The sequence below is a fragment of the Rhinopithecus bieti genome, unplaced genomic scaffold, assembly GCF_001698545.2.
Source record: "Rhinopithecus bieti isolate Rb0 unplaced genomic scaffold, ASM169854v2 scaffold_13247, whole genome shotgun sequence".
Taxonomy (NCBI): domain Eukaryota; kingdom Metazoa; phylum Chordata; class Mammalia; order Primates; family Cercopithecidae; genus Rhinopithecus; species Rhinopithecus bieti.
The window spans coordinates 3,379,880-3,394,617 of NW_016807505.1; the positions used below are offsets into that span (position 1 = coordinate 3,379,880).

The window sequence follows — 14,738 nt, forward strand, 5'->3', positions numbered from 1 at the left end:
TAGATTCAATGCCATCCCCATCAAGCTACCAATGAGTTTCTTCACAGAATTGGAAAAAACTGCTTTAAAGTTCATATGGAACCAAAAAAGAGCCCGCATTGCCAAGACAATCCTAAGTCAAAAGGACAAAGCTGGAGGCGTCACGCTACCTGACTTCAAACTATACTACAAGGCTACAGTAACCAAAACAGCATGGTACTGGTACCAAAACAGAGATATAGACCAATGGAACAGAACAGAGTCCTCAGAAATAATACCGCACATCTACAGCCATCTGATCTTTGACAAACCTGAGAGAAACAAGAAATGGGGAAAGGATTCCCTATTTAATAAATGGTGCTGAGAGATTTTATCAGTAATAGATACTGGATTTTGCCAAATGTTTTTTCTGCATTTATTGAGATGATCACATGGTTTTTTCATTTAGTCTGTTAGCATAGTAAATTACATTGATTAATATTTCAAATATCATAAGAATCTTCCATTCCTGGATAAATTCTACTTGACTAAGATGTATTACCTATGTATATATTGTTAAACTGGATTTACAAATTTTTAAAATAGTAAATCTATGTTCACAAGAAATATTTATCTATCATTGCCTCTTCTCATACTGGTTTTGTCTAGTTTACATATCAGGGCCTCACAGAATTAATTGGGAAATATTCTGTCCTCTTCAATTTACTGTAAAGCTTTGTATAGAATTGGTATTATGACATTATTTTTTCCTTAACTATTTGGGAGAATTCAACAAAGAAGCTATCTTAGGCTGAGTTGTTTATGTTTGTTTTGTTCTTTGTGGGAAGGTTTTTAACTACATATTTGATTATTTCTATAGCTATAGGGCAACTCAGGTTACCTACTTCTTCTTGAGTGAAGTTTTAAAGAGTGTGTCTTTCCAAAAAAAAGTTTATTTTATCTAAGCTGTCAGATCGTTTACATAGAGTTGTCCATGACCTTCTCTAAGAATAGTGTAATGTCTGTGTGCTCTGCTGTAATATAACAACTCATTCTTGGTATTAGTAACTTGAATCTTCTGTCTCATTTTCCTCATCAGCTTGGCGAGATGTTTGTCAATATTACTGATCTTGTCAAAGAACCAGCTTTTGCCTTCATTGATGTTCCCTATTTTTCTAGTCTGTATATATTTTTTTCTTCTGCTTAAATTTCTTTTTCTGATTCCATAGGATAAAGCTGAGGTTATGGATTTGAGACACAGCTTTTCAAATACAGGTGTTTATGGTGTTATACATTTCCTTCTAAATACTGCGTTAGAGTGGGGACCAGCACACATGGAGCTGGAATACAGCCATATCCATTCATTTATGTGTTGTCTATGGCTACTTTCATGCTACATAGTGGTGCGGCTGAGTAATTGCAATGGAGACCATACAGCCCACATGCCTATAAAATTAACTATATATATAGCCTTTTAAGAAGTCTACTGACTTCTGCTATAGAAGAATCCTACAAATTTTGATATGTTCTGTTTTCACTATAATTCAACACAAAACTGCTCGGGACTGAATTGTGTTTCCCCGAAAGTACTGTGGCCGAAGCCCTACCTTGCCCCCTCAATGGGGTGGTATTAGGAGATGGAGTCTTTTGGAGGTGATAAGGCTTAGATGAGGTCATGAGGGTAGAGCCCTCACGCTGGGATTAATGCCTGTATAAGAAGAGACGCCAGAGAGCTTCATCTCTGCCTCTTCTCCCCGCCTCCCTGACACATGAGGACACAGTGAGAGAGCGGCCATCTGCAAGCCTGGAAGAGAGCCCTCACCAGGGAATGAAATCCACTGGATCTTGAACTTTCTAGCCTCCAGACTGTGAGAAATAAATTGCTGTTATTTAAGCTGCCCAGTCTATGGTATTTGGTTATGGCATTCCAAGTTGATGAGTATAAAAATCCTTTCTAATTTCAATCTCACTTTCCTCTTTGACCCTTGGATTACTGAAATGTGTGTTAGTTTCCAGATACTTGAGAATTTTCCAAATATCTTTGTTATTAATTTCTAATTTAATTCAACTGTGGTCAGGGGAAATATTTTATATTACTTGAATCTTTTTAAATTTATTGAGATTTGTCTTATTGCCTAGAATCTATTTTGGTTAATGTTTTATTAACCAATCTATCTATTGGTTAATTCCAGGATGTGCACCTGGAAAAAAATATACATTCTTCTGACATTGAGTGGAGTTTTCTATAAATGTCAACTAGATCATGTTAGTTAACAATGATGAAGTTTTCTATATCCTTGTAGATTTTCTCTCTACTTATTCTTTCAATTACTGTGAGAATTGTACTGAACTCTCCAACTATAATTAAAGATTTACCTATTCCTCCTTGCAGTACTATCACGTTTCACATATTTTGAAGGTCTGTCATTCATTGTATGAATGGAATTTTTATGTTCACTATATGAATTTACCCCTTTATTATGATGAAACATTCTTTAATCCTAGAAATATTCTTCGCTCTGCAGTCTACTGTCAGATATTAATATAGCCACTTTGTTCTGATGAGTCTTTTGCCATTCCTTTACTTTTATTTGTGTCGATAGATAGATAGATAGATAGATAGATAGATAGATAGATAGACAGATAGACATACATTTTTTTCTGAGGTGGAGTTTCACTCTTCACCCAGGCTGGAGTACAATGGGGTGATCTTGTCTCACTGCAAACTCCATCTCCCGGGTTCAAGCGATTCTCCTGCCTCAGCCTCCCGAGTAGCTGGGATTCCAGGTGCCTGCCACCATGCCCAGCCAATATTTTGTATTTTTAGTAGAGGCGGGTTTTCACCATGTTAGCCAGGCTGGTCTTGAACTCTTGATCTCAGGTGATGCACCAGCCTCGGCCTCCCAAAGTGCTGGGATTACAGGCGTGAGCCATCGCTCCTGGCCTTGTGTCATTATATTTTAAATGTGTGTCTTGTAAGCAGCATAATGCAGATGTTCCCTGACTTAATTTGGTTCAATTTACAATTTTTCAATTTCACAATGGTGCAAAACCATCTCAACTTTGATGTAATGTACAATATTCAATAAGTTACATGAGCTATCCAGCACTTTATTATAAAGTAGGCTTTGTATGAGATTTTGCCCAACGGTATGCTAATGTAAGGGTTCTGAGCACATTTAAGGTGGGCTTAGGCGAAGCCATGATGTTCAGGAGCTTAGGTATATTAAACATATTTTGGCTTATGATATTTTTAACTTACAATAAGTTTATCTGGGTGTCATCCCAAAGTCAACTGAGGAGCATCTATAGTTGGACGGGGCTTGTTTGTTTGATCTGACAATCCCTGCTGTTTAATTGGGATATTTAAACTATTTATATGTTATGCAATTATTAAATATAGTTAGGTTTAACTCTTGCAATTTGTTTTATATTTGTTCCATCATTTCTTTGCTTCCTTTTGCCTTTTTTCTACATTCCATCCCATTAAATAAATACTATGTATGATTCCACTTATATTCTTTGTTGGCATTAGCTGTTACTCTTTGTTTTTCCTTTTAGTGGTTGCTTTAGAGTTTAACTTTTAACTTTTTTTTTTAACTTTCACAGACTGCCTTCAAATTATATTATACTAGTTTACATATACTATAAAATATCTTACATTAATATCCTTTTTTTTTTTTTAAGACAGTCTCACTCTTTTGCCCAGGCTGGAGTACGGTGGCGCAATCTCGGCTCACTGCAACCTCCACCTCCTGGGTTCAAGCAATTCTCCTGCCTCAGCCTCCCAAGTAGGTGGGACTACAGACACGTGCCACCACGCCCAGCTAGTTTTTTTTGTATTTCTAGTAGAGATGGGGTTTCACCGTGTTAGCCAGGATGGTCTCGATCTCCAGACCTCATGATCCACCCGCCTCAGCCTCCCAAAGTGCTGGGATTACAGGCGTGAGCCACCACACCTGACACATTAATATACTTTAATTTCTCCCCTTCCAGGCTTTATTTTATTGTTGTCATCAATTCTTACATGTTACATTATTATTTTCTTTAAACAATTATCTCAAAGTGGTTTGAGTAATTTTTTAAATTATGTGAATCTACCCGTGTAGTTACCCTTTCCAGTATTCTTCATGACTTTGTGAAGATCCATGTTTCCATTTGGTGGCACTTTCCTTCTGCCTTACAGACGTCCTTTAGTATGTCTTACCCTGTGGGTCTGCTGCTGATGAATTCTTTTTAGCTTTTCTATATGAGAAAAAGTCTGTTTTGTACATAAGAAAAAGATTTTCACTGGGTGTAGTATTCTGAGATCACGGGTGTTTTCTTTCAGTATTTAAAGGTATTGCTCTGTTGCCTTCACACGTGCATTATCTCTAAAGAGAAATATATTGTCATCTTTATCTTTGTTTCCTTGCCTGTAACACGTCTTTTTCTTTGGAAACTTAAGATTGTCTCTTCATCATTGCTTTCAAATTTTATTATGTGTGCCTTACTGTAGTATTCTCCATGTTTCTTGTGCTCTGGCGTCATGGAACTTCTTGATTCTGTTGGTTTATACCATTCATGAAATTTGGAATTTAGGTCCATTTTTAGGGTGTCTTTTTCCATTCCCCTCTCTCCTCCAGAGATGAGAATTGCATATATGTTAGGCCACTTGAAGTTTTCCCATCGCTCACTAACACTTTTCAGTCCTTGTTATTATCTTTTTACTCCGTTTCATTTTGAATCTATGTCTTCAAGTTCATTAATCTTTCCTTATGTAATATCTAACATGCCACTAATCCCAACAAGTGTATTTCTATCTCAGACATTGTAATGTTCATGTCTAGATGTTTAATGTGGGGCTTTTCTAGTATCTTTAATGTTGCTACTTGATGAATATCTGTAACACCGCTGTAGTAACAGTTTTAATGTCCTAGTCCGCTGATGCTAACATCATTGTCTGTTCTACATTAGTTTCAAATGGTTCATACCATGCCTGTCATAGGTTACATTTTCTTGCTTCTTTGCATGCCTGATAATCACTGATTGGTTGCCAGACATTGCAAGTTTTACCCTGTGTGTTGTCCAATATTTTTGTATCACTCTAAATATTCTTGAGGTTTGTTCTGGGATGCAGTTGAAATATTTAGAAACAGTTTGGTCCTCTGGGGTCTTAGTTTCAAGATTTCTTAGGTGGAAGCAGAGTAGTGTTCACTTTGTAGTTAATTACCCCCCAGGACTGAGGCAAGACCCTGGTGAGTACTCTACCCCATGCTCCATGAATTAAGAGGTTCCGCTGGGAGGTGGGGCTTGCAGTGAGCAGAGATCGCGCCACTGCACTCCAGCCTGGCGACAGAGGGGGACTCTGTCTCAAAAAAATAAAATAAATAAAATAAAATTAAAAAATTAAGAGGTTCCAGTCTGCCTGGCAGAATAGACATCATTACTATTCCTGTCGTGTGCGTCAAGCACTCGTCCCTCTCATCTTTCTGGGTTGTTCTCCCCGGGTCTCGTGTCGTCTCCTCGCACAAATGCACTGATCTGAACACTCTGCTAAATACTCCAAAGGGACTCTCTGAGGATCTCTGCGGTTCAGCTGTGTCCCCTCCGGACTCTCGCTGCCCTGGTCTCCCCAGACGTTCAGCTTCATCCTCTCAACTCAGGGTGTCTCGTGGGCTCTGCCGGGTCGTGCCTCCCTGCACCGCGCTCTGGAAGCTCTCTGGAGGTGGGGAGCTGGAGCAGTCACAGGGCTCACCGCATCTGTTTCCCGTCTCACAGGGATCACTGTCGCTTTGTGCCTGGTGTCCAGTGACTTCGTTACCACTGTTCCATGTGTTTTGTCTGGTTTTGGTTTATTTTTGTTTGTTCTGTTTGACTTTCCCAGGCAAGAGAGTAAATCCAGGCCCTGTTACTCCATGTTGGCCAGAAGCAGAAGCTGTGCTGTCTTTTGTATTCATCTGTATCCACAAACAAACGCTCTAGGATGCTATTTGCACCAAAATATTAAAAGGGTTTACCTCTGGTTTGTAGAATTATGAATTTTTATTGTGTGTGCATGTCTGTGAGACTTCTGTTTCCTACCAAAAAATGTATTACTTTTTTATGGAATGCAACTAATACAATTTTTTTCTAAAAACAGTTCTATTTCATCAGCATGAGCTCCACCCTGGATAGCAGGTGCTCCTAGGATAAACCGCAGGCTCTGTTACCACCTGATACGCTCCGGGGTGGCATGATCATGGCTGCACCCCTCAGCTCACAGGGCAAAGCTGGTGAAGTGTTGCCAAGCAGTTTCCCGGGGCAGCCAGGGAATGCGGAGCCACACCCAGAACCTCCAGAGCGCGCTGCTTCCATGAGGCAGCCACTAACACCCTGGAGCCACAGGTTCTCAAAGGTTTAAATATTTTAATGGAACACAGTGTTCAAACACAAACACACTGACACCCTTCAGGCACACACACACACACACACACACACATCATCCACAAGAAATAACACCAATGTGGAAGCATTTCCACTGATACCTCAGAGAAGGGAGACTGAGAAAATTCTAATGGTCAAAGAGTAGGGAATAAAAATTAATGATATAGTTCCATTTTCACCTTGAAGGTATGTAAAATACCTTGCACTTTCTAACACTTTGTCTTTATTACAGTATATAAAGAAACTATACCCTAATATTTATAGGGGGCTTTCAAAGAATTTATTTCTAAAGACATTCATTTCTGACCCTTAAAAAATAAATTTTAAGTCCTTTATCAGTAAATTAATCTGCCGCAGTTAAGAAGAGAATCCCATATCTCCAGTGAGAGGGGACAGGTCATTTTGTTTTTAATGTAAGTTGGAAGAAACCTCAGTTCCTATTAATAAAATTAATATAACATACTACGACTATATCATGCTATCCAGTCATTTCTTTAAAAACTGATCAGAATGAGTATGAAGTCAATTCAAGCCAGTTAACTCTAGGATTGAAGGACCAGTCACCTCACACCCCACTCTTGAGATGCCCAGTGGCACTCACTATGAAGAGGTGGTGCGACGATCTTCATTTCTAACAAAGGCGTCCACGTGGGGTAGAGCGCTAAGTAAGTGGAAGTGTGCGTTTGTTGGAAGCAACCCTAGCATGCTGGTACGTACCATCTTCCTCAGCTCTTGGTTGGAAACAATAATGACATTTGGAGGGTCCCCGATGGCAGTGGCAGCTCCTCCAATGTTTGTGAAGATCACTTCTGCAATCAGGACTTGTCTTGGATCGAGGTTGAGCACCTCACACAACCTGTCACAAATGGAGGAAAATGAAAGTAGTCCCACTGTGCACACTGTGAAAGGCCCACGTGCAACCCAGAGATTTTTAAGGCACTTGTTCGTATAAGGGAGGTGCGCACACGCACACACACACACACCCCGGTGGGGAGGGCAGTGCTGGGAGGACTGAACAATGCAACAACCCCTGCAGGCCACAGCTCACTCCAAGAGCTACAGTCCTTCCCAGAGTGAGCCTCCAGCCACCAAACCCTCAGTGTGGTCAGGTACCCTTTCCCCAGCGCTCCCAGCTGGTGCTGTGGGGGTCGGCGTGGGGGCGGAGCGGACGGCTCACTGTGGGGTCGGTGTGGGGCGGAGGGATGGCTCACTGTGGGGTCGGTGTGGGGCGGAGCGGACGGCTCACTGTGGGGGTCGGTGTGGAGGCAGAGGGAGGCTCACTGTGGGGTCGGTGTGGAGGCAGAGGGAGGCTCACTGTGGGGTCGGTGTGGGGCGGAGCGGACGGCTCATTGTGGGGGTCGGTGTGGAGGCAGAGGGAGGACTCACTGTGGAGGTCGGTGTGGGGCGGAGGGAGGCTCACTGTGGGGTCGGTGTGGAGGCAGAGGGAGGCTCACTGTGGGGTCGGTGTGGAGGCGGAGGGACGGCTCACTGTGGGGGTCGGTGTGGGGGCGGAGGGACGGCTCACACAGGGCCTGCTGACTCAGCCCCTTCCCACCTCCCGCTTCCTGGACACCAAGGCCCTAGGCTCTCTTCTCGTCCTCTCCCTTTGTTTCATTCATCTATGCATTTTCTATTTATTTACTTTTTACTGCTATCATACATACTAGATATACACATACATACGTACATTTTCAGGGTACGTATGATAATGTAATAATTCACATAATCAAACCAGGTAACGGGATACCCATCCCCTTAAATATCAATCTGTTCTTTACCCTGGGAGCAGTCCAGGTATTCTCTTCTAGCTGTGTTGGAGTACAATCGATTCGTGTCAACTGTATTCACCCCACAGACCTGTCAGGCCACACTCTACATCGATTCGTGTCAACTGTATTCACCCTACAGACCTGTCAGGCCACTCTCTACAGCTGTGGAGCTCCGCTGTGGCCTCACGAGATTTGTGCTGGAATCTGGGAGTCCTATGGCTTGGCCGGCGCAGACCAGTGCCTGGGAGTGGGCCCGGGCAGTGGCGCTTTATAGCTTCACTATAGCTCCAGGGGCCCAGCATGTACACAGCTGGGAAACATTGCCCTAAAGAAAGTGCAGACGGCACATCACAGCGTCCCCCACACCTGCTCATCTGCACAGCCTACTCCCACACAGGAGCCGGCCTTGGGTCTCACTCAGAGGCCACCCACCACCTCCCGGCCATCAGCTCAGAGTGAGGCTGGCCACACAGCCTCCCCTCTGCTGGCATGAGGAGCATAGGCCCATGGAGCCATGTGGGAGCTGAGGAGGGAGCATGCCCGGGGACTGAAGCAGGAGTGGCTCCACCGATGAGACTCTGACCCAAGGCAGCAGCGGCACAGTGCTAAGGAAGCTCCCAGGAGCTGCTTCTAGCAAGAAAATGTGTGTGCAGCAGTCAACAGTGCCAGACCAGGCAGGGCGGTGCACCCATCTCAATGGGACTAGCTGTTAACTATAAGGACCAAAGCCACTTAGTCCAGACAAAGGGGAAGAATGTGGCCAGCACTTACAAAGCCATAAAGAATATGGTCAGATAAATAGGGAATCTTAGAACACCAGCACCAGAATCTTGAAAGATGTAAATTTTTGACTAGTAAATGGAATTACTGCTCTAACAACATGATAAAAGCAGTTCCGAGTAGTGAGGATATGAACAAATTGTGGCAAGGCCAAGATACCTCTCAGCTGCCCGGGCTATACGGGGATGCTGGGAACAAAGTGCCCAGTGCACCCCAGCCCTGGAACCCTGCTCTCACCAGGCTGCCATGGGGGAGTGTGAGGATATGCGGAGGTCTTCAAGCCAGGGCAGCAGCAGAGTCATGCTGGTTAGAGGGGGCAGATGGGCCTGGCTCTTGTCCCCCGACATGTCCAGAAGGCACAGTTTGGTGCCGTCACTAGTGCATGTGACAGTGTACAGCAGCCTTCAAAGACATTCACGCTCTCCCTCATTGACTCTCCACGCCGGGCACTGAGAGGGGCAGTACCACACCCTGAGAGGAGGCTGAGAGCCCGGGGTCCCTCCCACGCCACACAGGGCGTGACAGTGTAGCCCAGCTTGCAGGAGCCTGGGTACGAACCTGAGTCTCCACACGGAGGCAGCAGATGGCCTGGGGATGCTGTATCTACCTCCCCAGCGGCGCTGGCCACTCCGTGCTCCTCCCCACCCCACTCCTCCCCTAAGAGCCACCACTGTTCAAACAGAAAAGGCATCCCCCAGATCAACCCAGAGCCCTGGAAGCAGCCCCACGGGGCCTTGGAACTTGCTGTGTGTCCCATGCCTTGTGTCCAGGCAGGCCCTGTGTCTCGCAGAGCCCTCAGAATGCCAGCTCAGATTAATCTCTCTGCCGTTACGACCCAGATCAGTGCACCTGAAGTGACTTGCTCAAGACACCCTATTACAAGCAGGACCGGAGGGTGACTCCCTGAGGGCCCCTCTCTCGCCTTCTCACCCTCTGTGTCCTCAGGGCCAGCCCCAAGGCTGACATGCTGGGGAGTCATATTTAAAATAGCACACAGATGGAAACACACTGGTCCGTACCTTCAGAAGGGGCCCACACGAGGACCAGGACCACAGCTCACGCTTCAGAAGATTCTCAGCAAACAGGCCTATGGCCCCCAGTAAATGGTGGACGATTAAAGTGGACGAAATTAAAAGAAACAGAATTTAGGCCGGGCGCGGTGGCTCAAGCCTGTAATCCCAGCACTTTGGGAGGCTGAGGCGGGTGGATCACGAGGTCAGGAGATCGAGACCATCCTGGCTAACATGGTGAAACCCCGTCTCTACTAAAAAATACAAAAAACTAGCCGGGCGAGGTGGCGGGCGCCTGTAGTCCCAGCTACTCGGGAGGCTGAGGCAGGAGAATGGCGTGAACCCGGGAGGCGGAGCTTGCAGTGAGCTGAGATCCGGCCACTGCACTCCAGCCTGGGCGACAGAGCGAGACTCCGTCTCAAAAAAAAAAAAAAAAAAAAAAAAAAAAAAAAAAAAAAGAAAGAAAGAAACAGAATTGAATTGAGTGGAACTGAATGGAGTGGAGTGGAACTGAGTGGAGCGGAGTGGAGTGGAGCAGAACGGAGTGGAGTTGAACTGAACTGAACTTCTCTTTCCCAGAGTTGCCCTGTAAAGCTTTGCCAGACTGAACCTTGGTTCTGCTGAGCCCCGTTGGTCCTGCGACCCTCCAAGCCTCTGATGAGGAACCTTGCAGTGGCTGTTCCACCTCCCCCCAGCTACATGACCCTGTGAGCCCTCGGCATGTGTGTGACCTGCCAAGCCAGCCCAGGTGGCAGATGGTGATGGAGAAGAACAGGGACAGGGATTCCTGGTACCTGGTGGTCTGGGGTGAGCTGTTCTTTTTTTTTTTTTTTTTTTTTTGAGACGCAGTCTCGCTCTGTTGCCCAGGTTGGAGTGCAGTGGCACAATCTTGGCTCACTGCAACCTATGCCTCCCAGGTTCAAGGGATTATCCTGCCTCAGCCTCCTGAGTAGCTGGGATTACAGGCACATGCCGCCACACTCAACTAATTTTTGGATTCTTAGTAGAGACGGAGTTTCACCAGGGCTGAGCCATTCTTGTCCACGTGTCTCCCCATGAGACTACAATCTCCAGGAAAGCAAAGCCTATGTCTTCCACCTCCTGCAGACATTTCTGCCACCAGCTTCTGAGGCCCCACTGCTTGTAGCATGTACTGCAGTCACACAAAGCAGACACGTGCTGGACTGGAATGCACTGAGCTGTGGGCTCAACCGCCCACCTTTTCATGCACCTGAGAATGGAGCCTGAAGCCAGGCCGTGCAGCCAGAGCCTGGCCACAACCCCCACAGCAGAGGCGCTTTGCATACCTTATGGTCACGGGTGTGAAGAGGAGCATGGTGGTGACGTTGTCCAAGAAGGCAGAGAGGACGGCCGCGATGAGACACAGCATGATGATCATGGCCCACACCCGTCCCCGGGAGAGCCGGTATGCCTGGCCGCACACACACAGAGTACAAGCCAGAGTCAGCAGGCTCATAGAACAGAGGCAGCCTTTCATTAGTGACTTTAAGAACAGGGAGCCAAACTAACATTGCCCCATAGGTTAAGACATAGACCCACGGAGTCCTCGGGGGGCTGAGATGAGACAGTGCTGGCCACCGAAGTTCCAAACATTCTACATCGTCCCTAGCCAGCACTGTCACCCTCTGATCCTCCTCCTTCACACAGCCCCTGTGATGGGTAATGTGTCACAAGGTGATGACCCTCAGTCCCCGTAATGCCATCGGTATTCTGGTTAGATAACCTGGTCTTTGACATTTGGGATCCATGTGAGCCTAGTGTCTGCTGATCTCTAGGGAACTAAGGGATACTTTTAAGAGTAAGGAGTAATACACCAAATATCTACCTGGCATGTATAAGATGGGGCACAAAGATGACAAAAATCACAGCACAGTTCTATCATTCAGAGTTTGCAAAGGGCTTTGCTGAGTAATTTTTTTTTTTTTTTTTTTTTGAGATAGAGTCTCAATCTGAGTTCAGTGGTGTGATCTTGGCTCACTGCAGCCTCCACACCTGGGGTTCAAGCAATTCTCTCGCCTCAGCTTCCCGAGTAGCTGGGACCACAGGTGCATGCCACCATGTCCAGCTAATTTTTTTATTTTTACTAGAGACGAGGTTTCACCATGTTCACCAAGATGGTCTCAATCTCTCGTGATCCGCCCACCTCAGCCTCCCAAAGTGCTAGGATCACAGGCGTGAGCCACTGTGCCCGGCCTGTTGAGTAATTTTTAAAAAGACCTTTTCAGTTTCAAAAAATATACATATTCAAGCACAGCACTAGACTGCATTAGCAGGGCATGGTACATGATGAGCTCTCCTCTTGCCAACACTGAATGACAGGTCAGGTACAAACCCTGGAGGCTACAGCTGACTGGTGAACCTCCCCAAGGTTCCAGTTAAAAACATAAATGTGTATATATTCAATATTTAGGAAGTAATCATGGAAATTATTTCACCAAAAAGCAAAGTAATCAGAAGCTAATGGCTTGAAATATTGGGATACTCTAATATGCAAAACAATTTTTGATGTGTAGCTCTCACCAGACAATTTAAACAATACACAAACATTCAACCTGAGTACCCTTTTACTTGACCTCCTTCTTCATTTATTTACTGAGCAGCTGAAAGTGCCGCTCAGAGCCATACAACTTAACACAGCCAGCATACCCTGCCCTGCAGAAGTAACCTTTAAAAGAAGGATGGAATGTTTAAATGTTTGTTTCCTAAATATATAACGTCAGAAAAATACAGATATAAATTAATCAGTATGGAATTATTAAATGCAACATCATACCTACCTTTACAGCACAGTAATCGAAAAATCCCGTTTCTGAAAATATGGCTACTAAGATCATCTATGGGGAAAAGAGAAGAAGAAAACAAGGATAACCTTTTAGCAGGACATCATATTAAAACGACATCAGCATGATCCGTTACACATTTGAGCTGTGGCCTCTGAAAGCCACCACATCACCAGACTCCCCACTCTGAGATGCAAACACTGTCGCTTCCTGGAATAGTACACTCACTTCCTGGTACACTCACTTCCTGGTACACTCAGAAACACCGTCGCTTCCTGGAATAGTACACCCACTTCCTGGTACACTCACTTCCTGGTACACTCAGAAACACCATCGCTTCCTGGAACAGTACACTCACTCCTCGAATGGAGCCTCTTGCTAGCGGTTTTGTGCCTACATGTGTGTCTGGCGATTGGTCCTCAAGGCACATTACCATCCCATCTGAGCCTCAAAAAAAAAAAAAAAAGGTGTTATTTTCACCCTCTGTTTTATAGACCAGGAAATGGGATCGGAGTGCAAGGGGGCTTGCTCTCAGCCACAAAGGTAGAAGCGGGGCGGGGGCCGGCACGTGGCCTTCTGCACTGCAACTAGTGAATGTTCTGGAAGTTCCTCTGCTTCACCTCTTAGATGGCAGTCACCAAGTGTTGAACTTGGAATGAGAAGATGCAAGTTCAGATCCTGATTCTGCCACTTAAAAATAGTCCGAACTTGAGGCCGGGCGCAGTGACTCACGCCCGCAATCCCAGCACTTTGGGAGGCCGAGGCAGGCAGATCACGCGGTCAGGAGATCGCGACCATCCTGGCTAACACAGTGGTGAAACCTTGTCTCTACTAAAAAAAAGTACAAAAAGCTGGGGATGGTGGTGAGCACCTGTAGTCTCACCTACTTGGGAGACTGAGGCAGGAGAATGGTGTGAATCCAGGAGGCGGAGCTTGTAGTGAGCCGAGATCGCGCCACTGCACTCCAGCCTGGGCAACAGAATAAGATTCTGTCTCAAAAAAAAAAAAAGAGAGAAAAAAAAAGTCCGAACTTGAAGAAAAATATGAATTAACCTTTCTGTCCATCAGTTTTCTCACCTTACCTCTGAATGTTCTATACTTCATCAGGTTGTGAAAATGCAATATAATTATTCAAATTACAATACTCGGTAAACAAGAGTCCCAGTAGACACTACTGTCTCTTAAATACATTATAGAAAACAAAAATGTCCCCAGTCAATTTAGACCCAGTGTAAATATCCATCGTGTCCAGAGTGACCATCAATGTTCATCCTCACCCAAAAGGCCACTGAGAGCTGACGGTGGAACATGGGGCTTCGCACACCAATGGACATGCACGAGGAGACAGGCGTGTGCAGACCCGTGTGGCGTTTACACATTTGCTGACAGAACCACCATGGGAGACTGGAACTCAGGGATGGGGGTAAATGGCCCTGTGGGTGGTCGGCTGCCAGGAAATGGGGGAGAAAAGGCAGGGACCTGGTTGTAATGACCCTGCACCCTGCAGTTCCAGAATTGCAGAACCTGCAAGTGCTCGCGAACTGAATTCCAATGAGAAAAAAACGCCAAAGCCATTTTTATAGGCTGACCTATGTCCCTCAAAATTCATATGTTCACGTCCTGCCCCCAGTACCTGGGAACATGACAATTTGGAGTGACAGCATTGAAGGAGGTAATTAAGTTAAAATGAGGTCGTCAGGGTGAGCCCTGATGCAGTGTGGCTGGTGTCCTTATAGGAGGAGGGTCTCAGGACTCAGACACACGGGGAAGACAAAGTGAAAACGCAGGGAGAAGGTGCCATCTACAAGCCCAGGAAGAGAGGCTTAGGAGAAACCAACCCTGCCCACACCATGATCTCGGACTTCCAGCCTCCAGAGCTGCGAGGAAATACATTTATATTATTTAAGCCACACGGTCTGTGGTACTTTGCTACATAGTCCTAGCAAACTAATACAGCATTCCTTTTTTAAAACAGGCATATCTCAGGGATATCTGGCACATTTCCTCTCTTCTAT

At 45.4% G+C, this 14,738-nt stretch overlaps 1 protein-coding gene across 4 annotated transcripts in view; it reads right to left on the reverse strand.

The window, feature by feature from the left end:
* OCA2 (OCA2 melanosomal transmembrane protein) overlaps positions 1-14,738 on the reverse strand; it is a 357,547-nt gene that overhangs the window by 227,845 nt on the left and 114,964 nt on the right. For all 4 annotated transcript variants that reach the window (XM_017882412.1, XM_017882410.1, XM_017882413.1 and 1 more), the window contains 3 exons: positions 12,721-12,777; positions 11,230-11,354; positions 7,081-7,219 (listed from right to left, as the gene is read on the reverse strand). In XM_017882412.1, coding sequence (XP_017737901.1) covers positions 7,081-7,219; positions 11,230-11,354; positions 12,721-12,777 — 321 coding nt within the window. The remainder of the gene's footprint in view (positions 1-7,080; positions 7,220-11,229; positions 11,355-12,720; positions 12,778-14,738) is intronic.